This window comes from Haplochromis burtoni, unplaced genomic scaffold (assembly GCF_018398535.1).
Source record: "Haplochromis burtoni strain Fernald_Lab_line unplaced genomic scaffold, NCSU_Asbu1 Contig_62, whole genome shotgun sequence".
In the NCBI taxonomy this organism is placed as follows: Eukaryota; Metazoa; Chordata; class Actinopteri; order Cichliformes; family Cichlidae; genus Haplochromis; species Haplochromis burtoni.
In genome coordinates, this window is record NW_024582423.1 from 1,394,050 (window position 1) to 1,417,858 (window position 23,809).

The 23,809-nt window shown below is 41.3% G+C and overlaps 3 protein-coding genes and 1 long non-coding RNA gene across 5 annotated transcripts in view; 3 read left to right on the top strand and 1 right to left on the bottom strand.

Annotated features, from left to right (window-relative positions):
* tcf7l1b (transcription factor 7 like 1b) overlaps positions 1–8,717 on the top strand; it is a 33,172-nt gene extending 24,455 nt beyond the window's left edge. Inside the window, exons 5-12 of one of the 2 annotated variants that reach the window (XM_005922719.3) lie at positions 790–925; positions 1,164–1,266; positions 1,866–1,949; positions 3,748–3,888; positions 3,999–4,161; positions 4,254–4,361; positions 4,552–4,603; positions 5,199–8,717. In XM_005922719.3, the coding sequence (XP_005922781.1) occupies positions 790–925; positions 1,164–1,266; positions 1,866–1,949; positions 3,748–3,888; positions 3,999–4,161; positions 4,254–4,361; positions 4,552–4,603; positions 5,199–5,689 (1,278 nt within the window). In that variant the 3' untranslated portion in view covers positions 5,690–8,717. The remainder of the gene's footprint in view (positions 1–789; positions 926–1,163; positions 1,267–1,865; positions 1,950–3,747; positions 3,889–3,998; positions 4,162–4,253; positions 4,362–4,551; positions 4,604–5,198) is intronic. The other variant, XM_005922720.3, reaches the window with a different exon arrangement.
* A 1,098-nt stretch (positions 8,718–9,815) lies between these two features.
* On the top strand, positions 9,816–14,922 carry tgoln2 (trans-golgi network protein 2). The gene is made up of 4 exons (XM_005922721.3): positions 9,816–10,055; positions 11,945–12,690; positions 13,173–13,256; positions 13,342–14,922. The coding sequence occupies exons 1-4, from the start codon at positions 9,992–9,994 to the stop codon at positions 13,345–13,347; spliced, it is 900 nt and encodes a 299-aa protein (XP_005922783.1). The 5' UTR covers positions 9,816–9,991; the 3' UTR covers positions 13,348–14,922.
* A 1,087-nt stretch (positions 14,923–16,009) lies between these two features.
* zgc:153044 (uncharacterized protein LOC751678 homolog) lies at positions 16,010–17,369 on the bottom strand. The gene has a single exon (XM_005922722.3). It carries the CDS (start codon positions 17,225–17,227, stop codon positions 16,682–16,684), a length of 546 nt encoding a protein of 181 aa, XP_005922784.1. The 5' UTR covers positions 17,228–17,369; the 3' UTR covers positions 16,010–16,681.
* Positions 17,370–19,335: 1,966 nt separating this feature from the next.
* On the top strand, positions 19,336–23,507 carry LOC102314234. Its single transcript, XR_315838.3, has 3 exons — positions 19,336–19,873; positions 20,335–20,820; positions 21,367–23,507. It is a non-coding gene; the product is annotated as an uncharacterized LOC102314234 (long non-coding RNA).
* The last annotated feature ends 302 nt before the right edge of the window (positions 23,508–23,809 follow it).

A 23,809-nucleotide genomic window follows, 5' to 3' on the forward strand; every position in this document is an offset into this window, starting at 1 on the left:
CAGCCCTGCAGCCAGGGGAAATGACTGCTAGGCTGAGTGCTGCCTAATGAAAGTAGAGACGCTGGTTATTATTATTGTCTTCATCATCCTTTCTTAATGCTGGTCAGATCTCACAGAGGATGTGTGCTTTCTTGTTTTTTCACAGTGTGTGAAGCATTGTGGAAATAAGGGAAAGACATACTCTGCGTGTTGCTGGCCTTTCTGCTCGTCACCACTTATCTGAAGTTATACAGAATTTTAAGTGGTTTTCCAACATTAGCAGCATTTGTAATCCGCCCGTGGTGGTTGCTGTCAGACGGAGTGGGAGATGATGGCTCCACATGTTTATGGTCGTTTCGTTTACCTTAGCCCCATTGTGTTTATTTGCAGCTTGCTGGTGCGACTTTTGGACGCGGTGGCACCGTTGTTTTTTCTTCTTGGACTGAACAAACAGTTCTCTCCTCAGCTAAATGGCCGTAATGATCTTGGCATGTGTCCGCGAGGCCTTTTTACTGCTTCTTGGTGCCGGTCCAGATTGCATCACAGAGCCAGTCACACGCATAAACTGTGATGTTTACCATGGAGGGCATTCACAAATTATGGCCTATTTATGGCGTGCATTTCTGTTGTACAATAGCCAGCGTGAATCATGCACTTATGGGAGACAAAATGTTTGCTTCAGATACAAATATAAATAATTCTTTGATGTGTAAATAAAACACTAGTACAGAAAAACACATTAGTGTCACTCTCTGCAATCATGATGTCAGGCACTTGTTGCTCACCTTCAGCTCTCTGTGTCTCCTTCAGTCCAATAAAGTCCCAGTGGTACAGCATGCTCACCATGTCCACCCGCTGACGCCCCTCATCACCTACAGCAATGAACACTTCTCCCCTGGCACGCCGCCATCGCACCTCTCCCCAGAGATCCTTGACCCAAAGACAGGTAAAGCATCTGATGGATGGACTAACCTTCACATGGAATCTTTTTGCAAGGAAAAGTGGCGATAAAACTACAGTTGTTGTGTTATAATAATATGAAATTAAGCACTGAAATGTGCACGGATAAGTGCACATCTTATTGGCTTGAAAGTTTCGCGCCTTAAAAACAATTTGGCATATATTGTGGAAGTTTGATAGACTTTTTTTTTTCTATTAAACTGATCTTTCTGTGGCCTCCGCAGGTATTCCTCGGACACCTCACCCATCAGAACTGTCTCCATACTACCCCCTGTCTCCTGGTGCAGTCGGTTCCATTGCACACCCTCTCAGCTGGCTCATGCCACAGTACGTTCCTTTCATTGTGATCTGTTTGCATAGCCAGATGTATTACTTAGTTATTTATACATATCATATCTCTTTTAACTGGCTGCAGTTACATGTGCTCGCCTAAAAAATAGATTTTTTTGACGACCATCTTGCGTCACGTTCTTGGAATGAGTTCGCTTTGTGGGCGCGTCCACCTGCTGTGATGATGCATATTAACAGACCACCAGAGATGTTAGCTAATTAGCTGCGCTGGCTTAGTGGCCAACTTTCGACCGCTTCTCCCTGATCTAAAATTTAAAAAAGCGCAATAAATGATTTATAAAATTCAAGTCAAGCAAGGAAAAAAAATTGTATTTCTTGTCCAGAAAGTTTTTGATTGCTACACCCAGGTTTTAAGGCAGCATAGAACTATATCATGACAGTATCACGACAAGAGGAATTTATGAGCATTTATTGGTTTTGCCATGGGTCCTGTAATCAATTGCAGCGGTGCTGTTTCACAAGCAGGGGATTTGAGTTGATGAGGGGAGGATTAGTGCTGATGGGTTAGCTGTCAGCTGTGTTTGATCCACCTCACTTTGCAGTCTTCGCTCACTCCGTGTACCTCTGTCTCCCAGGCAGGGCCAGCACATGTACTCCATCCCTCCGGGGGGATTCCGTCACCCCTATCCAGCGCTAGCAATGAATCCATCCATGTCCAGGTGAGTGGATCACGTTCAGTAACACCCCAGCCCTCCCGAAGGGAGACATCTAATATCTGTTGCCTCTGTGGCATGCTCCGTTCACATTTTTCCTGCAGTATTAACTTCAGTGGTTAATACTGTAAATGTTATTTGGAGTGGATGTTGCTTTATTTATAGGAATGTAAAGAAAAAATGCAGTATATCCGCTTGGAGAAAACACTGTGAGACGGTGGACAGGCAGTGGTGTCAGGACTACAAAGGGATGTAAGGTCTAAGTCTATTGGAGACAGGTTCAGCTTCTTAAATAGAGCAAATGCATTATTGGCATTCAGGGCTTCTCTCCTGTCTTTTCTTTGAGAGCTAAACTTCTGTGGTCAGGCCAGTGTTCTGAGCCACTCCACATGTGTGCGCACACACACACACACACACACACACACACACACACACACACACACACACACACACACACACACACACACACACCGAAGAGATGAAAGGGCTGAGAATCGATTAGGACAAATCAAAGCTCATCTGAGCCAACACGTCCCTTCAGACTAAACTCTCTGACCCTCTGTCAAAATTGGAAAGATTTGTAGGGAGCCTTCCGGTGTTAGTATGAGATGAAATATTCAGAGGGTTCTCTGTGATCAATAGCATGTGTAACTCCATCCTGAAATGAACTCGCAACAATCAAAGCACGCCTCACACAAGGTTATTTAATGCACCAGACGCACTGTGTGCCAAATATTGTGCCAAAATTTCTGCTATCATGGAGATTTGAAATAAACTCGCGGTGAGGCTCTCTGACCCAGGAAGAAACCCGCTGAAACGAAGACGTTACACGAAACACTTTCGACAGTATCAGTAAGATATAAGTTTAAAGCGTAAGTGTAAAGCGTGAATAAAAATTTATGGCAACAATGATGAACACTAATGGAAGCAATATCTTCAAAATACGGAGCTTGACTGCATGCCATCACTCGGAGCAGCTTGAGTTATTCACTGGGGAATAAGTAGGATGTTTACAAGGATAGCTGGTAAAGGTTTATTACCAGGGGAGTCATAAGGGTCCTGTTTGTTTATGCAGTATAAATTATTAAGAATATCAAAGACGAGGGGGGAAAAAAAGGAAAATAAAACATGAACTGAGAATTAGCTCCTGTTTACTGAGTTGTTTTTAGACTTTTTATAAGACAAGAAGTTTGGTTTGAACACATGTCGCTGAGTGTGACGGTTAGAAATCATCACATATGTAGGTTAATAAGGCATATGTGTGGTGTCACTAACGACAGCCTGTGTAACATGCTAAAACACTTAAAAGAGGTGAATGTTCCAGTCTTAACATTAACTAGAGTGACTGATCCTGGCCTGTGGAGCTTAATTCCCCCTCTTGTCTGTTACAATGCTCCTTTGTATTAACTACTGGAAATTGAGAGAGACACTTTGTAAAGGTGTTCTGTGTGGACGGCTGTCAGAGCGCTCTCCGCGGTCTGGGACGTGGTAAGGAAAGAGGTTTCAGGTGTCACAGCCCTGCCGTTGCCATGGTAACAACACACTCCACTTTTCTTCAGCCTTTGGTGAATAAAAGGCCTTTTGAAAACGTCTTTATTTGAACAAAAAAGAAAGCATGTTACTCATTGTGTGTATGAATTTAGTCTAGACGGAGGCAGTAGGCACAGTGAATTTCACCCCGAGGGTGAGGCAGGGCGGTTATGTGCCAGGTTAGCTGAACTTTTTTTTTTATGCCATGTCAAGCTGACAGAGGTACGCTGTTACATCCCGCTGTTAAAACGTTGCCCCCTTTTTGCCCTCCCAGCTTGGTGTCCAGCCGTTTCTCCCCTCACATGGTCACCCCACCTCCGCACAGCCTCCACCAGACCGGCATTCCTCATCCGGCCATAGTTTCCCCAGCCATCAAGCAGGAGCCCAGCGGTGACATCAGCCCCTCGATGCACGCGTAAGACGATTCAGCAAAACCTGCCTTCATTGCTGCTCCTCGTTATGCTAAAATCTACTCGTGCTTACTCGGTCATTCACACGGCTACTTTCATTCTTGTTTTGGATTAGCAGAAAGTCCCCCGTTCCTGCCAAGAAAGAAGAGGACAAGAAGCCTCATATCAAGAAGCCTCTGAATGCTTTTATGCTGTATATGAAGGAGATGAGAGCCAAAGTGGTGGCAGAGTGCACTCTGAAAGAGAGCGCGGCCATCAACCAGATCCTTGGAAGACGGGTAAGCAGTGCAGACAAAGGCGTTGGAGTTTACACATACATATATGTGTGTGTGAGAGTGTTTAAATGTCCTTTGATATACTCTGTCCACAGTGGCATTCCCTGTCAAGAGAGGAGCAAGCCAAATACTATGAGCTGGCCAGGAAAGAGAGGCAACTTCATTCCCAGCTCTATCCGGGATGGTCAGCACGAGATAACTATGTGAGTGGCACATTTCTGTTCTCAGGTTTCATATCGTGACTGGATGATGTTTAAATTCATTTCCCTTTAAAGTTCAGTCCAGCTATGACTATAGAAACTGCCCTTTTAATCTTTGAAGTGAAGTCGGTGAATTTTGTTTGCTTTCACTATGAAAAAAACTGTTTTTAACAGCATTGTTTCATGTGTGCAGGGAAAGCGGAAAAAGAGGAAGAGAGAGAATAAACCAGACTCAAAACCAGAGGGTAAGGGGCCATTTTCTTCCTGACTGGCTTTATTTGGGTTTTTTTCCCCTCTCACATTAGAGAAGAAAGAAAAATTGTAGGAACTAACAGCGAGGGCTTTATTTTTCTTGCAGAGCTCAAGCCCAACCTGACACTGCACATTTCTTCTGTTATTTTCTTTCCCCCTTTTTTTGTTTCTGCGTGAATTTTGTCCTTCGCTGGCTCTAACTAACTCCTTTCCCTGCTTTTATACTTTGACAAGCAGCTTATGAGGTTCATTGCTAATAGTGGTAGGTATGTCTGCTATTGTGCAATCAAGTTACCACGGCAAATTGGCCAAAAAAGGGAGCTTTTCACTCTTTAGTGCACATTTTGTGTTGTTCCTCTTTTGATCCATGCACACATACCATTCGTATTATGCTGTGAACATCCTGTTTCAGTCTTCTTGTTGTCAGTTTAAAAAAAGGTCTTGTTTCTAACTTTAACATCGTGCTTCATTGCTTAAATAATCACTCATTCACTTCTGTCGGACGTGGCATAAAGGGACTTGCACCAGATTTGAAGTCAGCGGCGGATCCATAATTCAGTTTGCTCACTTTTCCTCGTTTCCCCGCAGACTTCTCGATAAGAAGCAAGAAGCAGTGCGTGCAGTACCTGACCTCGGAGAAGATGTGCGACAGCCCCGCGTCGTCACACGGAAGCATGCTGGACTCACCGGCGACTCCCTCCGCAGCCTTGGCCTCCCCCGCCGCCCCCGCTGCCACTCACTCTGAACAGGCCCAGCCGCTATCGCTCACCACCAAACCGGAGGGGCGCATGCAACACCACTTCTCGATACCTGGGAAAGCTTCCGGGTCCACATCCTCCTCTTCCTCATCCTCCTCTTCCTCCACCCCTTCCTCTTCCTCCTCCCATCCCACCATGTCCATCCCCGTTGGTACTTCAGGTAGCCAGTCAAACACACCCATCCTCACCCGGCCAATCCCCTTCACCTCTCTGCACCCCTCCATGCTGTCTCCCCCTTCGCCCTTCCACCAGGCCCTTCATTCCCATCATGCCCTGTTCCAGTCGCAGCCCCTCTCCTTGGTTACCAAACCAACTGAATGAATTCACAAAGGCAATTTTTCTTTCCTCCCCATTTATTGTGCTGTATATTGATTGCTTTTCTTTTAAAAAAAATAGTTATTAGAACAACTTTTTTTTCTAAATAATGAAAAGGATGAAATATTATTGGTCAATATTTGACCGTCTCCTTTTCTACATCTCTCAATGAAAACAAAAATGTATTTTTTGTAAAGTTTACTGCAGAACTGGTTTCTTTTTTTTTTTTGTTTTGGTTTGTTTTTTTGTTTTTGTTTTTGATGCATTTATCCAATGAACCTCTTGTATAAATGAACCTATGTACATAGTTTCTTTTATAAAAGCAAAAAAGAAACAAAAAACACACTTTTACTTTAGCCAAAACCTGATTAATGTTAGTATGAAGTTTAAGTCTTAGTACTGGCCAATAATTGCAACCCCCTTCTCCCCCCCAACCCCTCTTTTTTTTTTTTTTAAATTCACGAGTGTGTGCCCCTTCTCTGACATGTTAAATAAACATTTGAAATTGTTTCTTAAAAGAAATATCTCAAGTCTGTCTTTTCAATTCTGCTTCTGGTCGTTTAACGAGGAGAAATTGCTTTAACGAGGTGATGTGGTTTGGATTAGCGTTCCTATAAAAAGTGACCACAGGGCATGACACTGTAGGTGTAGAAAATCACATTTAAAGACAAGTATGATTTTATCAGGGCTGCATTTAAACTGGAGGGGGCAGCCAAACAAAAAACAAACACAGCTGTCATTTTTTTATGCCTGCATTATCCTTCAGCGCTAACGTGAGAACGTCTTCAGCAAAACCCTCCTGACGGTGGCAAAGACTTTAATGTTTAATAAAGCAGAATTAGGCTAACCACACTGGAAAATGAGTGCCTGAGCCAGGGTAATGGAAATTTCAAGCCCGGTATAGACGCAAATAAAAAAATAATAGACATCTGCTCATTCTTGGAATGTGGCATCCCTCAACAATGACTAAAAAAAAAAAAAAAGCAGGTCAACCCTCCATCCCAGTGCACCGTACCCTACTCGGGCTCCCCTTTCTTTCCTTTTGCACTTTTGCTGCATCTTTATTCACCGTTTGGCACACTGCTTAGGCTTTAATTAACTCAGAGGTAATGGGATGGAGCCCTTGGGACCTCATTAGGCATTTCAATTAGTGAAAAAATACACAAGGTAGGTTACAGTTTTTGGTGGCTTTGGAGATGAGTAGTAGTGCCAGGGATGGACCAATTATGTGGGAGCAGAGGGGGGGAGGCCGGCCAGGAGGAGATAACTTGCAACCCCTCTATCTACCAATTTAACTTAAGCAAGATGTTACCTGCTGCAGGGAGCTGGGAAATGTTACTTTTTCACATGCATTTACATATAAAGAAGACTTAACGATAACATAGAGAACGATCTGTCTGTCTTAGCTGATTTTCTACATTCAGATGAAACATAAATAATCAATGACATTCTCACAGAGGCATCATCCATTTGCCGCCAGCAAAAAAAAGGTGGCCTGTGTCATATATATTTTTAAAATTCACTTTAAACATTGTTGTAAAACTGCAGAGCGGCGGGACTGAAGATGCGTTTCTGTTTGGGGCCTTATATAGTAGAGGCACCAAACTGTCAAGTGTGCCCTGCTCTGTTTTAAGCAATCATTAGGCACAATAAGCATTTGCTTGTTTGCCATTCTATCTTACATCATTCCAGACACAAACCGCTCGTGCTCTGATGCCACGGCTGCCTGCTCTGAGCCACCTCACCAATCCATCAGTGAAATTACAGGTAATGAGTTGTCAAAACAGTCAGCAAATCTGTCTCCTCGAGGCCATGCATGCAGCCCGGCATTCAATTCTCCAAAGACAGTACCCCTATTATGAAGCCCAGTCTCTAAGTGAATAAGTTCATATGTGCAGGTAAATACATTTCCATACCCGTGCCTGCTTATTATTGTTATTTTTTAAATGTTAAATTGGTCTTGCTATATTGAAAGAAATATTTTTATTTAATCACACCATCCACTTGAAACCAAACAGAGGCTATCTTGCAGTCAGCATGTAACACACGGCTGTTTATCTCGAGTAACGTGTCTGGATGCTGCTCTGCTCAACATCTGCCATGTAAAGCACGAGGTCAGATTTAATTCATGTTAATTTTTGCTCATTAAATTCCTCCAATCTCTTGCCAAGGTTCCTTTTTTGGGCCTTCCTTTGATCTTAAATTTATTCCAGGTTAACCGTTTGATACTTTACTTGCGTAATGCTGCCTCTAGATCTCTTATCTGAGAAGTCACTTAAACTGTGAGCTGCAGCACATTTAAGGCAAGGCCAGTGTTTATGCATGAGCATAATCAGGAAAAAAAAAGCTGAACCTATATCTGCCATTGACTCTGTGACCTTATATTCCTACTAATTACAGGATGCTTCACATGCGGTTTCCCAAAGTGATATTAATTGATTGTTTCTGTAGCATTCACTGAGCTGAGCAAGCCTCAGCTGGCTCGTTTGTGAAGACAGGTATGGCTGGCTGTGAGCTTAAGAACCTCCGTAATGTATTATTCATACCCATTTGACCTTAAAGATGGAAATGCAAATGGGTGTCAAGAATGAGAGGGATCATCGGACTTTTCAAATGTCAAATAGCCTGCCACAATTAAGACAAATTCATTACAAGAGCCTGAAGGTCTCCTGCACCCAACTGAGATGTAAAACACCTCTAATTAACATTTATATCATTATCTCAGAAACTGCTGAACATGTTCAGCTCCAAGGCCAGTGATATTGGTATTGTCATGGCTTTGTTTTGTGGTGTTTTATTTTGGCCATCGCTTACTAGAAGAAATGCTTTTCCATACCCTTTAAGTTTGGTTTAATGTAACAAAGCAAAGTTAACCTACATAGATAAAGGCACAAGTAAAGTGTTTTTTTTAATTGCACTACATGCCAATACTGCCATCTGCTGATAAGGTGAAATGACACGCGTGAAGGAAAAATATCAACAATGTCTACACTTAACCCGTGTGTGGCAGTATAACACAAATGAGACCCCCATCTCTTCTTTTATGGTGGATAAAATTTTAGTGGTTTCCACATAGCTTTTAAATTAAACTAAGTCGAGTAAAGACAGAGCTGCCTCGAACATCCCTGTCTTTACTCATATATGGAATTAAATACAGTAATACCTGCAGGCATATTTGGAGGAAACGGGGGGATTTTCCTTTTCTCTGTTACAACAATGATGAGACACTATGACTGGGAGCAGGACATGAAAAACTGTCCCTTAACCTATAGTGACACGTCTTTATCATAATTTAAGCACCAGAGATATTATAATTGATTATAAGTAAGATGAAAAAAAAGCTATAAGTAAATAAAAATAATAAATATAAAATAACTGTATCTTGTATGGTCACCACTGTTAGCCACAGGTCCTGTGAAGCCTTTCTTTACAGAGTTTGCACGTTATCTACATCCCGGTACTCTGGCTTCCCCTAACAGTCTAAAAACATGCATGGGATTAGGTCAATTGGTCATTTAAAATTGCCCATAGGTGTGAATGTGAATGCTTTTCTGTGCCTGTGTTAGCCATACAAAAGATTGGCCCCGCCCACCCTGCGACCCTGAACTCGATAAGTGGAAGAAAATAGACGGATTGACTTAAAAAAAGAGAGAAATACAGATTAGTGTTAGTGTCTGTTAATATGGCTTTCCAACAAAAGAAGCAAGGCGAGGTGCACATGTTTGATGACACTGAAAGGTTTTTCTATTGTAACACCTCATTTGAACGTGTCAAATCTCGCCCCACAACTACCCCACCCCCGCAAAAACAAACAAACAAAAAACAAAACAAAAGCAAACCCAACTTAAACAAGCAGATCCACTTTGGTAGTGAGCTGAGACGAAATAAAATCATAATATTGAATCAAAAAATACAAAAGTATAATGATTTCGTGCCGTATACTACCATAGATGGGCTCTAGAGATTCAGCGGTGTCACAGGCTGAGCTGGGCAGCTGAAATGATAAAACTGCACAATAAGAAGGACGTGAAAGTAATGAAACCACAATCGCCACGCTTTCTCCGTCAGCACGTTCTTGTTATAAAAGCATGTAGCCTCTAGGTGGCACTAAACTTCACTCACGTGTTTACAATCGCAGAAGAAGAGAAATGCCAGCTCGTACACGGAAGCAGGCCGGATCTGTCAAACCTCTTGAACCTGTCGGCCTGCGTTTGTCAGCTCGGATTGCGTCGTGAGCTCTGAGAAGACGCAGCTGAAATTAGACGGATTCGGGTCGCGTTTCTTTGGCGTGTGGACACAGCCGACACGATGAGGACGGCCCTGCTGCTGCTCACTATATCTGCAATATTCCTGTGTTTCAGCTCCATCGGAGGTGAGTCGAGTTTTGTTTTTGCGTTTTTATTTGGGTTTAGGCCTGCGTTGGTTGAGCACTTATGGAATTCCCCACAATCCCTGATAAAGATGATAGGCGATATATGTCAAAACAGTCCTTTTTTTTTAAATGGAGAAAGGAGAATAGACTGATTTACACCACTGTAGAAATAAATAAATAAAAAGAATAATAAAACAATAAAATGAGTAATAAAAACTCGTATATATTGCCACGTTAATGTGTTGACATTTTTTAAAACTGTAAATTTTAATGTTTTATTTTTATTTTTAATTGCATAATAGGTGCTATTTATTCTGTTTAGTTTTTTATTTGAGCTTTTTCTGTTATTTTAATAATCTTGACTTTTTTCTCATCCTCCTTGAGTAGTCGGTCCGGTTTAACAGGTTGGCTCACAGGTGTTACGTGAATAGGATATCCTTCTGCTTCTTAAGACCTTGGGAGGGATTGCGCTCATCCAGTCTCCTTTTCCTTCACCGCTTCACTTTTGCGATATAATTAACTTATTGTGATCTCTTGCAGGGGAATGTGTACTTGTGCTGTACTCTACTATACACATCTGTGCATAATATTCCCTGTCTTTACAGTGAATATAGCAAAATATGGATTCACATACAAGGTTTTCACCGTAATCTGGCGTAATTCCTCCCAACTGGAGGCCAACTGACACAGGCGATATATCCATACCAATATTTGGTTATGATTTAAAAACCCCGACAATATTCGGATATATTGGCCTATATATAGTTTATTTTTCAGACACATGAAACTTAAAGAGATTTCCCTGACATTTGTTATGCACTTATTTGTTTACTCGCCTAAGCTCTGCCTGACATTGCTTGTTGATTTTGTGGTACCTGTTGCCAACAGGGAAGTTGTAGACTGCCCTTTAGTTGGCAAACAATGCAACATTAAGACTCCTAACACGATTAAAGGGTGTTTCTACCTTTTTCTTCTTTACTTTCTTTAATCAACCTTTATAACAGGATAGGTGGAGTGCCAGTATCGGCTGATAATATTGACCCACCAATAAATCAGTTGGTCTCTACTACACACATTTCCAAACCTGCTGGATAAAACTGTGGACACTGTTGGATCATTTTTTCCGTAGCATAATGTTAAGAAAATTACTCATGAATTATAATTTATTGTACAGATCTACATTCTTTTAGTAAAAAAAAAAAAATCTCAGCATTATTTATCTGTTAATCATGGTCTGCACCACTGATCCACACAAGTCATGTGACCAAATACTAATGGCATATAGTGTTCACTCTGCTGATTATTGGCCCAGTTGAAAATCAGGATGATAAAAAATACTGGATTCCTAGTGCGTGTTGCTTATATCTTTGTGTTTTTGTATGATTTTGTAGTCAACCTAACAAATTAATGAGGTCAGCTGACATATTGTAGCCCACTGACCTTTTGCTTTGCATAGTGGGTAATCCAGCCTTGATAACTGGTGTATTAGTCCTATAGTAGTAGGTCTACGCAGTATGTCACATATGTAAGCAAATGTACTCAAAGTGTCAGTGGTCACTGTCACAGTCTAGTATTATCCACGTCTGCTATATTGTCCTTTGATTTCTGGAATGTTTTGCTGCCAATCTTTTTCATGGCAGACATGATTCAATTATGTAATTGAGTAATCCCATTTAATGTAATCACTTGGAGGAAGCTGACAAGAAAAATGTTACGAAGATATCGGGAGAGAAGAGAAAAATAGATTAAATAATATTTCAGAGGTTTGCACTGGAAGAAATAAGTAGTGAGGATAAACAAGCAGATGTGCATGTGATGTAATAAATAGTTAATTCAAAATCCCACATTTAACATTCCATTAATACTGAGGCTCTTGTTTTTGTATTCAGCACAGGGTGAAGTCTCCCCAGATGCAAAAAGCCCACCAGTAAAAGATACAAATGGAACAGATCAATCTCAGTCAAGCGTGTCTGGTAACCACACCGGAAAGGCGGCTAACGTATCAAAACCTGAAGAGTCACTAAGCTCACCTACGAAGGGTGTGAGTGCATCAGCTGAACAGGCCAAGGCAGTCGAGAAAAATCCGGAAAGCGCAGGAATTGAAACAGATACACAGATTCAAACTGAAAAACAACAGGAGGATGGAAATGATAAGCACGATGGAAAACAGGATTCTGGTCAGGAAACCCCAGGGAAAAACACGCTGCCCAATAAGACAGATGGGCAAGCCAACCAAGCGGAGCCTGAAACCAAAGACAAAGAAGAAGTAAATCCACAAGCCCAAGCTCCTACAGAAAACGATTCTAAAAAAAAGCCAATCGAAAGCACATCCACAGAGAAACTTAAAGATGAATTGAGAACCATGGAGAAATTCCAAGGAGGTGATGTAGACGAGGATGATGATGAAGGGCTTGGTGAAGATGGGATAGATGACAATGAGGGAACACCAAACCATGCTAATGGCGAAGAGCAAGGAAAGGATGGTGTGGAGCAGACTAAAAGAAAAGAGGTGAAAGTTCCATACGACCCATCCAAAATGATGGAAAACGGGGAAAGCAGCCATTTCTTTGCCTACCTCGTTTCTGCAGCTGTGCTGGTGGCAGTGCTCTACATCACTTACCACAACAAGCGCAAGGTACTTTTGCTGTTAGACCGGCTTGATGTCCCAAGTCTTGTACCCAAATACACACATAGAAAAAGATTTTTTTTTTTTTAATTTAACTTTAAAGTTTGACTCTGGTGTTTAAACTAACATAAACTGCACCTTGAACCTTGAACTTTGAGCCTAAAATATATTTGGCACCTGTGGTTGCCTTTTGAGGCGCAGGTCATTTCCTGTGTAGAACACACACAACAATTATGTTGAGAGTTGTGTAAATTTCTCCACTGAGCTTAAGGAAAGAAACACATTTCCCAGCTGTTCTGGTTTAATGCTGAAAACCACTTTTACATTAGCTAAAGCTTTTTTTTTTTTTTTTTTTTTTTTTAACCTAGTTGTCCATTAATGTGTAGCACACTCAGTTCTAACATTGGCTAGCTTAACTATCCTTATTTTGAAAATCAGACTTCTTACAGCAGTCCAAACCAGTCTTGCCTGATCTTTTTTTTCACCACCAGATAATCGCCTTTGTTTTGGAAGGAAAGCAATCCAGAGCCGCACGTCGACCTAAGTCCACAGAATACCAAAAGTTGCAACAGCAGGTGAGTGGCTTGTATAAAGAAATACATTTCTCTGCGGCTCTTTTCAAGAAATGTTGTAACTTTTCGATTCTTTCTTTTCTTTCAGATTTGATCTCAAGCCAGCTGTTGGCTGTTTGAAATGAAGGAGTGCAGATACTACTGAAGTACTCTGGGTTACACCTTGGGTTAAATGAACATTCTTCTATTTTGGACCTTTTTAGATGTTTATTGCATGACTATGCAGGTGACACGATTTGCCTTATTGAGGGAATGGGGGAAGTGCAATGAAGGTAAAATAGGCATGCCGTTTTTGCACTTGTGTCATTATTTCACTTGTAGTTTGGCCTGACAAAGGTCCTTGCTCAGGATGTTGAAGTAGCAAATTCCAGCCTTACTCCTAAATAAGCCATCTGAATCGTTGTAAAATACTGTAATGTGCTTTTTATTTGCGGTTGTTTAAAAAATACATCAAGATTTCATTAAGATGTAAAAGTGTCATATTGGAGGTCAGACTCTGCAGTGTAGGCCATGTGAATGTTGTAACAACCGTAATCCAGAAGGAGGTAATGGCTTAAATATACCCATGGAAGAAGGAAAAGTCACTCCTCTCATACTGTATCTGCATGCTAAATACAGCCACAGCCTGGCACAAATATCGGAAAGCACATCTTTGCTTTTAAGGTGGAATGTAGAATCAATGAGGACTACAAAGTTAGTGTGTGGTGATTGTGTAAACAGTGTTTTATAGCAGTTTCCCAAATATAACTTCATTACCAGACTTGTTATTAGAGGTTGCTCCTTATTAAACTGTTCTACCTACGCTAAATCACCCTATGTGGGCAGCAGCTCATTGATGCACCGGTACAATATTACAATGTTTACGATAAACTGATTGCAGAACAGAATCTGACATTTGAAAGTTAAAAAAGACACTTTGATGGTTAATTAAAAAAAAAAAAAAAAAAAAAAAAAAAAATTAAAACCATCTTTTTTTTCGTTTTTGTTTGTAAGACTTTCTAAGCGGGCGTTCGCGTGAACTTTTTTCCATTTGTTCAAGACTACATAAGTGCACGATTAGCGATGCGCTGCTTAAGGCTGGAATCTATATTTATTAACACTAAGCTGGCTGTAGGTTTGTGTTGGATGCAGAGATGAACGTACTGTCAATGCTGTGATGCAAACTCGTGGCATAAAGGGAGCAACCGTATGATGGCCGACTACTCCTTTTTAAAAATTGAGACTTGTCTTAGGTTTACTGGGTGCGCATGCTAATCTCTTATTTCAGACAGTATGTCGAGACGACCAGTCTTTTTCAAAGTGGTGTTTAAAGATCTGAAATCTATCCATCATGTCTGTGGTTTAGAAGAATATTTTTACGTTGTACCACTACATGTGTGTCTCGGGGATGACCACTTAAATATAAAGATTTCACATTTACTCTGTAACAGATGTGTGTTTATGTTTAAAAGAAATGACAGACTTGTGCCAAGTTGTGAATGAGTTTTACTGTGATCCGTGGCGTCGCTCAGATATTGTACCCGTTTTCCTCAGTTTCCTCGCTGTTCGTTGCAGGTGGCGGGCACGTAAAGCTAATTGTGTAAGAAATAGAGCTGTTTTCTTTTGACTTAAGGAATCCCATATTATGGTATGAAAAAGTATATTTTTATTAAAAAATTAAGTGAAATTATCTTTTTTTTTTTGTTTGTTTAATGAAGCACCGTAATTGGCTAGAAAACATCATGGCCATGTAGACTTTATTTCTCTGTTGTAAGGAGTGACTGTCCATTTAAAAAATAAAAACACAAAGAACAATAAAAAGAAGCTTTCTTGCTCATTAGGGTGAGAGGTGAGCCAGCTCAGTTGTATGCTTATTGGAAAAGAAATGCTTTTTCTACTGTCTTGTCTCAGTTGAGTCGGACTTGTTAACAGCCTTCAGTGTCACAGCTCTTGTTTTGACTTTGAGAGTAAAAAGTATCAAAGCATTAATGTTAAATAGTTCAGTTAGCAACGCTGTGAATGCAGGACTTTAACTTTTATCTAAATGTACAATTGATCCACATAAAAAGTATACAAAGAGTTTATTGGAGTTTCTGAACATTTTTAAAAGCAAAGTGAGTGTTGAATCAGAGCTTCCACCTGAGCCCTCAGAGTCAGCTGACTTTGTTTTTCATGCATAAACTTTCTAGATTATTATTATTATTATTGTTATTGTGAACATTCGGAGTTACAGGATCTCAAAGTACATAATCTGATATCTGACATGAGTCTCCCAGCACTTTTGAGCCCTCATAACCTTTACATACATGAGATGGCCACATTAAACTTTCAGGGTTGAAAAACGTATTTAAGCTCAGATCTAACTATTTTCAAATCAGTGACGCAGAATAACAGGAACAAAAACCGATAACCTGGATGTTTTTCTGATGACTCATCACGCCCCCCCCCCCCCCCCAAAAGTACAATGTGTAAACTTTACATTATAATAATAATGGATTTATATAGCACTTTTCGGGGCCCTCAAAGCGCTGTACAATTCCACTATTCATTCACTCACTGGTGGAGGCAGCTACAGTTGTAGCCACAGCTGCCCTGGGGCAGACTGACAGAAGCGAGGCTGCCATATCGCGCCATCGGCCCCTCTGGCCAACACCAGTAGGTAAAGTGTCTTGCCCAAGGACACAACGACCGAGACTGTCCGAGCCGGGACTGGAACCGGCAACCTTCCGGTTACAAGACGAACTGCCAACTCTTTGAGCCACGATTTTGATACTAGGATCATCTTCCAGCAATGATTCCTTATGACTCAAGAGAATTTCATGGCTGCCATTTTTCTTCGATCAGTGTTAATAGTTCAGATGATACTATTTGCCTTAATTGAGAGATTTGGTTCATTTTATGTGGAATAACTCAATGAGAATAGCAATCACTCATTTATTCTGTTGTATTTTATAAGCTTTGAATCCTTTAATATGACATCCTGTAATTTTTCAGATAAATGTTGTGGTATAAAAAGTACACATCGATCTGAAACAGTGGAGCAGCATTTAGTCACATTGAGTAGAAGCCTACTACAAGCCTATCTTTAGAGCTCCCATTCATGACAAACGTGTTGTGGTGAATCTCACTCTCACTGGATGTTTGAGCATTTTGCAGGATGATGGAGGGTTTATATCTGCAAGCGGTTCCTGAGCTCACCAAAAATCTCACATAATCAAGCAAGAGGTGGCCAAATGCACCATGGGAAAACCACGGCAGGCATAAATTATACAGTAGCTCACTGTTACTCTGCAAAACTGCCCATTATTATGAGGGCCTGGAGGGAACGCATTCACTGTTTATGCTTCCTTTCAAGGCTGCACAGGATTTTACAGTTAAGGCCAGCACACTGCAGATCATTGTGAAATTCTGTCCCACTTTCCCACCACACACAAAGAAGCGTGCTTCCCTCACAGTGGCATCATATTCCTGGCCTCCTCTTCATAAATGTCAGGTATCTCTCCCATGGATGAGGACACCATGCGGACAGAGTTGCAACCACGAAGCTCGCCCTCATACTGGATGAGCTGTTTCCAGAACCCGTTATTGGGTCTCACGACAGGGCGACAGGTCCTGACCCAGCCGTGGGCCTCTAGGAGGCTCACGCCGCGGTGCTTCATTAGGTAAACCATGCACAGGGCTGCGGAGCGGCTCACCCCGGCGTTGCAGTGCACCAGCGTGCGGCCGCTGCTCTCCGCTGTAACCTGGATTTTATCCGCCACCTCGTCAAAGTGATCGCTGAGTCGAGAGACCGGGGTATCAGAGACCGGGATGTGGAAGTACTCCACCCCTGGAGGGGGCGAGACGCTGCCCTTTTTCTCAGTGACGTTGATGATGCAGGTTATCCCGCAGCCAGTCACCTGGCGGGGATCACCGGCCGCTCGGGCATTACTCAGGTAAAGACAGTCGGTGACTCGGCACAGACCCGAGAGAGCCGACGGAGCTGGCTGATGCATGGATAACGTCACATTCAGCGATGCTTCACAGTTTGTTCCTTTCCATGATACTAATCGCGCCAGCGCGCGCGCACGGCTGGGGCAGCGAGGTACATGCAGTGGTACGGCGACTCAGGAAGGCCAAACATCTGTGAGCGCGCAAGCTGGCGCCTCCAGCTGGATGGGGGTTTTATCAAGTGGATACCAAGGTCGAATTAATGAAATGTAAATACCCTTTCTTAGTGACGTACTAGGCAGCTTTATACTGACAGCTATGCAGTGGGTTTAAAGTGTGATCACAATTCAAATAACCTACACTGTGAAAACAAACAAACAAACGTTAAACATCCCAGTTTTAATGAATCATCAACGTTATGATTATCATGTAAATGACTTTTTAAAAAAAAATCAAGATTTGCTGTGTGGCCTCAGTAATTGAACCCAAAGTGCAGGACTGGGAACAAAAGGCATAAAACTGAAAAAACAGCTTTATTGCTACACTCCAACAAAAGCACAAAGATAAGCAGGCACCCAGGACACAGCTCAGAGAGGACTGAGACAACATATACTCACAAAGGATAACAAGGGTGCAAGCAACAGGTAAGAGGACAGCTCAAACTAATAACAGATAATAAGTGTGTGGGTGTAGAATCAAAGCGAAAGCACACGACGAGAGACTATCAAAATAAGACAGGAAATAACCAGCACTGAGACCAGGACTGAGACATGAATTTGACAAAGAGATAGAAGATAAACGAGAATGGGAATGCAAAATGGAGATTAATAAACCTTTCACCAACTAAAGCAATCAGGGAACTAAAGGCACAGAAAACAACTGGACTTTAAGTTTCATAAAGATGTTTCCTCTCATCCAAGAGCTTCTTCAGGTAAATGATGAAGTCCCGGGTATTTAGAAGAAGCCTCTTGGATGAGAGATGAAACATTTTCACGAAACGTAAAGAAGTCCAGTGAGTTTTTTCCCCCCCAAGCTCCTTAGCCTACCATGACCTGGAAAACTGAGACATACAGAACAGAAGACAGGATCATCACCCCCCCCCCCCCCCACACACACACACACAAACACACACAAAACATGAAATCTAAATTTAAAGATAATGTAATTTTAAGTTTATTTAAATGTTTAAGTGACTGCTGTGGTTTTGAAAGCAACTCATTCTTGCTTCTTGTCAGGTCTCTCAGACTAATCTTCCTCCTCAGTAAGTGGAATGCAGCTCAGTTGAACTGAGATCAGCTGATTAACTCAGCCAGTCAAGAATGTTCCAGGTCCTGATCCAGAAAAGCAGCATTTTATTTAGTTGGCAGTAAAATCAAGAGTAAAATCCAGTGTCCCGCTTCCACCGGCAGCCCAGGAGATCCAACCCCTGGCAGAACCACATTCTTTGGGTCAGGATCTTTGTCCCCGTCCACATATGTTCCTCTTTCTAAAGCTTTTCTCTTTGATAGACACTATTTGTTTCATCCGTTTATCACTTCACCGGTTTTGTTCTTCTTCTTTTATGGAAACTTTTCATTTCTTTTTCTGAGAATTATCGGAGGTTAACAGCTTGTATCGGATTCTCTTTTATGCTCATGATTGATAACACACAGCCTAATGTTGTTCCAGTTTGAGATTTTTTACAACTTGTTTCCAGTTTTCCCGTTGATTTGCTCTGAAATAATTAAGCCCTTTAATTAATAATACCTGAAAATTAAGGCTAAATAAAACTACGTTTGTGGCAATTTCTCACTTAAATCTGAGTAATGTGAGCTCTTTTGCTCATGAACTAAAATCAAGATAATAGCTAGGTGTCTGAAAAAGTATTTAGTTGGCAATTGTCCAGTTTTTTTAAGAGCTTTTATTATTTGCTGAGATTTACTGGTAAACTTGGCATTTTCAGTCAGTACCCGTTATTTGAAATTGAATGTGTTGAATCACAGCACCGAGAAGATAAGAAATATTGTTCAAACACCAGTTTGGATGAGTGAATGAAAAGCAGGCGAAAGAAGAGGTGTGAGATTATGCGTGTGTACGTGTAGAAAGCACCTAACAATGAAGAAACATCAACCACTGGTTATGTTACAGTAAGCAGAATCACAGCACTGTAGTGTGCCTTGATTTGAGGTGGTTGCATGCAGGCCTTGCTGGTGGTGTCTGCAGGCAGTCCTCCCGTTGCCCGGGAAACACAGATGGTGGATGAAGGGGGCGCATACAAAAGACCATAAACCTGTGGCAGCAGCTGGAGACCGAGACCAGCGATTAATTCAGGTCTGCGCGCTGAGTGAAAGAAGTTACTGTTCTCATTAATACCCTCCGCTCATGTTCTTTGTCCCGAGGCTTCCGACTCCACTTTGTCCTGTTTTCCGTGGACTGGACTCCCGTCAGTGCGCAGCTGTTGTTGGCACTCCCACATCTGCTTCTCTCCGCTCGGCAGCCATATAGAGAGGACGCACAGCCGCGGTTCGTGTTAGTAGCGTGCTGCCACTCGATCCAACCAGCCTTTCAGTGCGGGCGTAATCACTGCGCACACACACGACGCCTGTTTTCCCGTCTGATCGGCTTGCGGTCAGCCTGGTAGAGGAAGACGAAGAAAGCAGAAAAAAGGCGAAGAAGGAGCGATCTTTTCTTATCGTTTGGTGACAGGTGGACGTGGATCCCGGAGATCACTGGTAGGAAAAAAAAATAGATAATTTATTTCCAATTATTCTGCTCTTCCGTTGCATTCAACTTTTACCCCCCTCTATCCCTCCCAATCCTTTAATAAGATCTATGTTTTTAGGCAAACACTGACTCCTTTAATCCCTCCAGTTGAGGGCCTAGATTATAGAGAATATGTCTTGTAGGTTGTAGGGTGTATACTCGTTTACCATAGAATATGAAAAAAAATCTTGTAGTTATTTTTAATCTCAATACATCTCTCAATACAGCAGGATGCAACCTACCCTATATGTCTTTAATCTGCAGAGAACAAGCTGTAGTCATTATTTTTGCACTGATTTGCCAAGAGCAATGTCAAATAGTCCCAGCCTTAACTTAGATCTTCTAATATTAGATTCACATCTAATATGAAGTATATACATAGTATATAGTATATAGACAAGTCCATTTGACTCAGTATTTTGCCTTTTAGGTACTCCCTGTGGATTCATCCACAGCGCTGCAGACAGAGACACACAGGATGCTGGGAGAATCCAGAAGGGAACCAACAACAGGACAGGTTATGTGTACAGACTGGATTGTCGTCATTATCATCTCTAGGGAGGTCACACGGAAATTTAATAGCATTACTCAGTCATTTAGATAACTGATATTACTGACTCCTATCCTAAGTGACTCATATGTTTTTACAGTGGGTGTTTTTCAGTCCACCGTGTCTGAGACTAAATATAAAGCAGTAAAAAGAAACAAAAAAAAAAAAGATGAAAGAACAACCAGTACCTGGGGGATCTTGTGAGGACAGTTGGATTGTGTCCCACTTTTTTCTGCTGCTTTGTGTTGTGTGCTCTTCTCCAGTTACATCGATGGAAAAAGCAGATTGTTGGGGGGGCTCGACAGGACTTCATTGTACTCCCGGTGGCTTCGCTCCATTGCCCTCTACTGTGCTGCGTATGGACTGGTACAGGATCTAGCCACAGATTTATACCACTGACTTTTATTCCTCCACATTCACTTTTATGTTGTACACAGTGACTTCTTATATAAGTGCCGATGAATATAAAATACAGAGCCAGTTTTTTATGGACTCAGTCATGCTTTTGTGTGAGTGTGTGTCTCTGTGTGTTTGTGTTAAGCCTCTATGCTGGCACAGAGGACAGATAAATGAAGACCAGATAGAACGTGGGAGATCAGTTATGTGCTTAATCACTGACATTTATTATTATTATTATTATTATTATTATGCTTGCTATATGGTACTTTTCTCATGATTATGGTTAAGAGGTGAGATAAACCACAAATTGGATCATGTGACCAAATCATATTAGCATAATCTGCCCCTCGGGTGATTTTATTCAAGATTTTTGTAGAAAAGGTAATATTTGTCAATATTTTTCAAACCAGTACAAAACTATATCTTTGTAATCATGCCATCATTCGCTATATCTATATTATTTTATACTACACTATACCATCCTAATTCCCTTTATTGTGACTTGTCTTGCAGCGATGACCACATGGTGCCATTTTCCCTGCCCTGCACCTTCAGAAGAGCGAGTCCGTGTTCCAGTGTTTCCCTACTGAGAGATGACTTCTGCTTTTGCAAATCAGTGAAAACAGTAGTTCACTTGTTGCTTCGTGGTCAACATCAGTGTGCTCAGATTTAGCAGGGAGATATTTCATGGGTGTTGTACAGAATAATTTGATACAGTTTTTTTTTCTTTTGTAAGTAATAAGCGCGTCCTGGCCCGTTCTCTGACTTTATTTTGCTGTTCAAAAACAGTGACGCGTGCGGTGACCTCTACTCTTTCTAACCCTCTGATGGTTTCTTCCTATATAAGATACTTCAGTCAAAGCGAGCAGTGTTTCACCAAGACTCTATTTTGTGTCTTTTCATAGCTGGAGTTTACTCTGACAGATTTGTGCAAAGCTCTGATATTTGGAAAAAAAAAAAAAAAAAAGCTGCTAAATTGTGTGAAAATGACAAGTTCCCAATGTGCCATTCACACAGTATGTTTTTGTTTGTGTGGAAACCTCTAAAGTTGATCACACTTGTGTGTGTGTGTGTGTGTGCGTGTTACGGGGGTGTCTACATGAGTGCACGTGTTTCTTTGCATGTACCCTATACGTATGTCTGCATGTGTCTCTTATCAGTCAGATGAAATGTATTTGTAACGGGCCTGAAGCTAAAAGCTGCTTTACTGTGGTTTTTGTTTTCACAGCTGCACACTCAATAACAGGCCTATATTCTTTTAGCCACTGGATGTACCAGATAAGGGATAAAACAACATTTACAAATGGTTCTTAGCATTTGTTACAACCTCACTGAAGTAGCAGTTATTATGCTGATTTAGATCACAAGGATGTCATTGGAAATTAATGGTCTGTAGTTTTCTAAACGATGCCCGCTGGCATTAATTAAGTTGTCCCGATGCCTGCAGTCCTATCATTTCACACTGAAGCCAATTTCAGCAAATGCTAATAATTATGCGTAAATAGATTTTTACCCACATCTGGGTTGTACTAACAGTATCTCACTAATCTCTAACAGTACTAATATATGTGCTAACAGTTGGAGGATTACTAACCTGTATTGAGAATGCTGTTGGCTGGCATTTCTAACCCTAACTTGACTAACCCTCTGCTTTCTGCAGCGCATATACTTCCTTTGCATGATTTTGCATCCCTTCTTTTAGAAGTTTAAATAAATCGTTAAAGTCGGGAAAAATGTTGCACTGAGCATGTCAAGAAGGGTTTCGGGACTTGGAAAGGGAAAGAAAGCGATTAAGCTCAAGGTGAAAAGACAAGCGGGAACAGCTGCTGACATCAAACTGGGTTGACCACACACTTACGAGCAATCATCGCAAAAACGATTGTGATCAGATTCAGAGAGGTCAGCCTTTACATTTTTACGTGCTCTGTCTGGTCAACCTGCAGGTGAGTGCCTGGCTTGTTGTCAGCTCGGGCGGTGATGTCAGACAGAAGCTGAGCACACCTCAGTGCTAACTCCTGATTGGTGCTGATACTAACAGTCCTGATCCTGTAAATGTCCATCTTACTAATGTCTTTGTTTGCTGTTCTTTGCTAAACTTTGAGTAAATCAAAGCATGCCCAGCAATACCACTGGACAGACCTACTATGAACAACAGTCATCAACAGTCATCAAAACAATTCACTAACCCAAAAGAAGAGTGTTGAACAGCTCTCCACAAACTAACAAACTAACCTACTAATGAACACATAACCTAACAAAAATTAACTAGAATCAATAACTCTCTGCTCAGAATTGTTGAAGCGCCCCAGCATCGAGGGGATGCGTCACTTACTAACAGAATGAAATTCAACAACGTGCTTGAATGTGTGTGAGAGGGAGAGAGAAGAGCGAGTGTGTACAAGAGGTGTATTTGTGTGGAAATGCAAACAAGTTGCAAACTGGCAGTGAGCACTGCGAAAACCTCCAAATACTCTTGCAGCCTAAATCTAATCCTTGAACCTCTCAGTTTATGTATTATGTGTATTATGTGTTAATTAATGTTTACACTGACATAAATCATGTTTTGAAAAGAACAAAAAAGCAATACAAGCAAAATGTCCATAAGAACAGCAGGAGGTCTAAGAAAATGTGTTAATAAAGTTTAAAAACAATAATTTGATAGTGATTGTATCGTTTACTGTTTCATGAACAATTTCTGAATATTTTTGTAAAGTTGTAACTTTTGTTTCTAAAACTTTGTATCCAGTTAATAAAATGTTTTGCAACATAGCGTTTCGTCATAAGTCTGTGGGCCCGTGTTTCCTGTCCTGTTTCGGTCACAGACGGCGTGGAGTTAGTTTTAAGCGCAGATCAGCAATGACACTCAAGGTTACACATTGCTTTAAAATGTGAAGACAATGGCCATCAGAACACAATTGGTATTGCATCTTATAAGCTCCAATTCAATATAAAATAC

Bases quoted from the DNA above. Each gene is read 5' to 3' on its own strand.
- zgc:153044 (XM_005922722.3), bottom strand. From the start codon at position 17,227: ATGCATCAGCCAGCTCCGTCGGCTCTCTCGGGTCTGTGCCGAGTCACC.
- tgoln2 (XM_005922721.3), top strand. From the start codon at position 9,992: ATGAGGACGGCCCTGCTGCTGCTCACTATATCTGCAATATTCCTGTGT. The intron at 10,056-11,944 runs GTGAGTCGAGTT...TTTTGTATTCAG, and splicing joins GTGTTTCAGCTCCATCGGAG to CACAGGGTGAAGTCTCCCCA. The intron at 12,691-13,172 runs GTACTTTTGCTG...TTTCACCACCAG, and splicing joins CTTACCACAACAAGCGCAAG to ATAATCGCCTTTGTTTTGGA.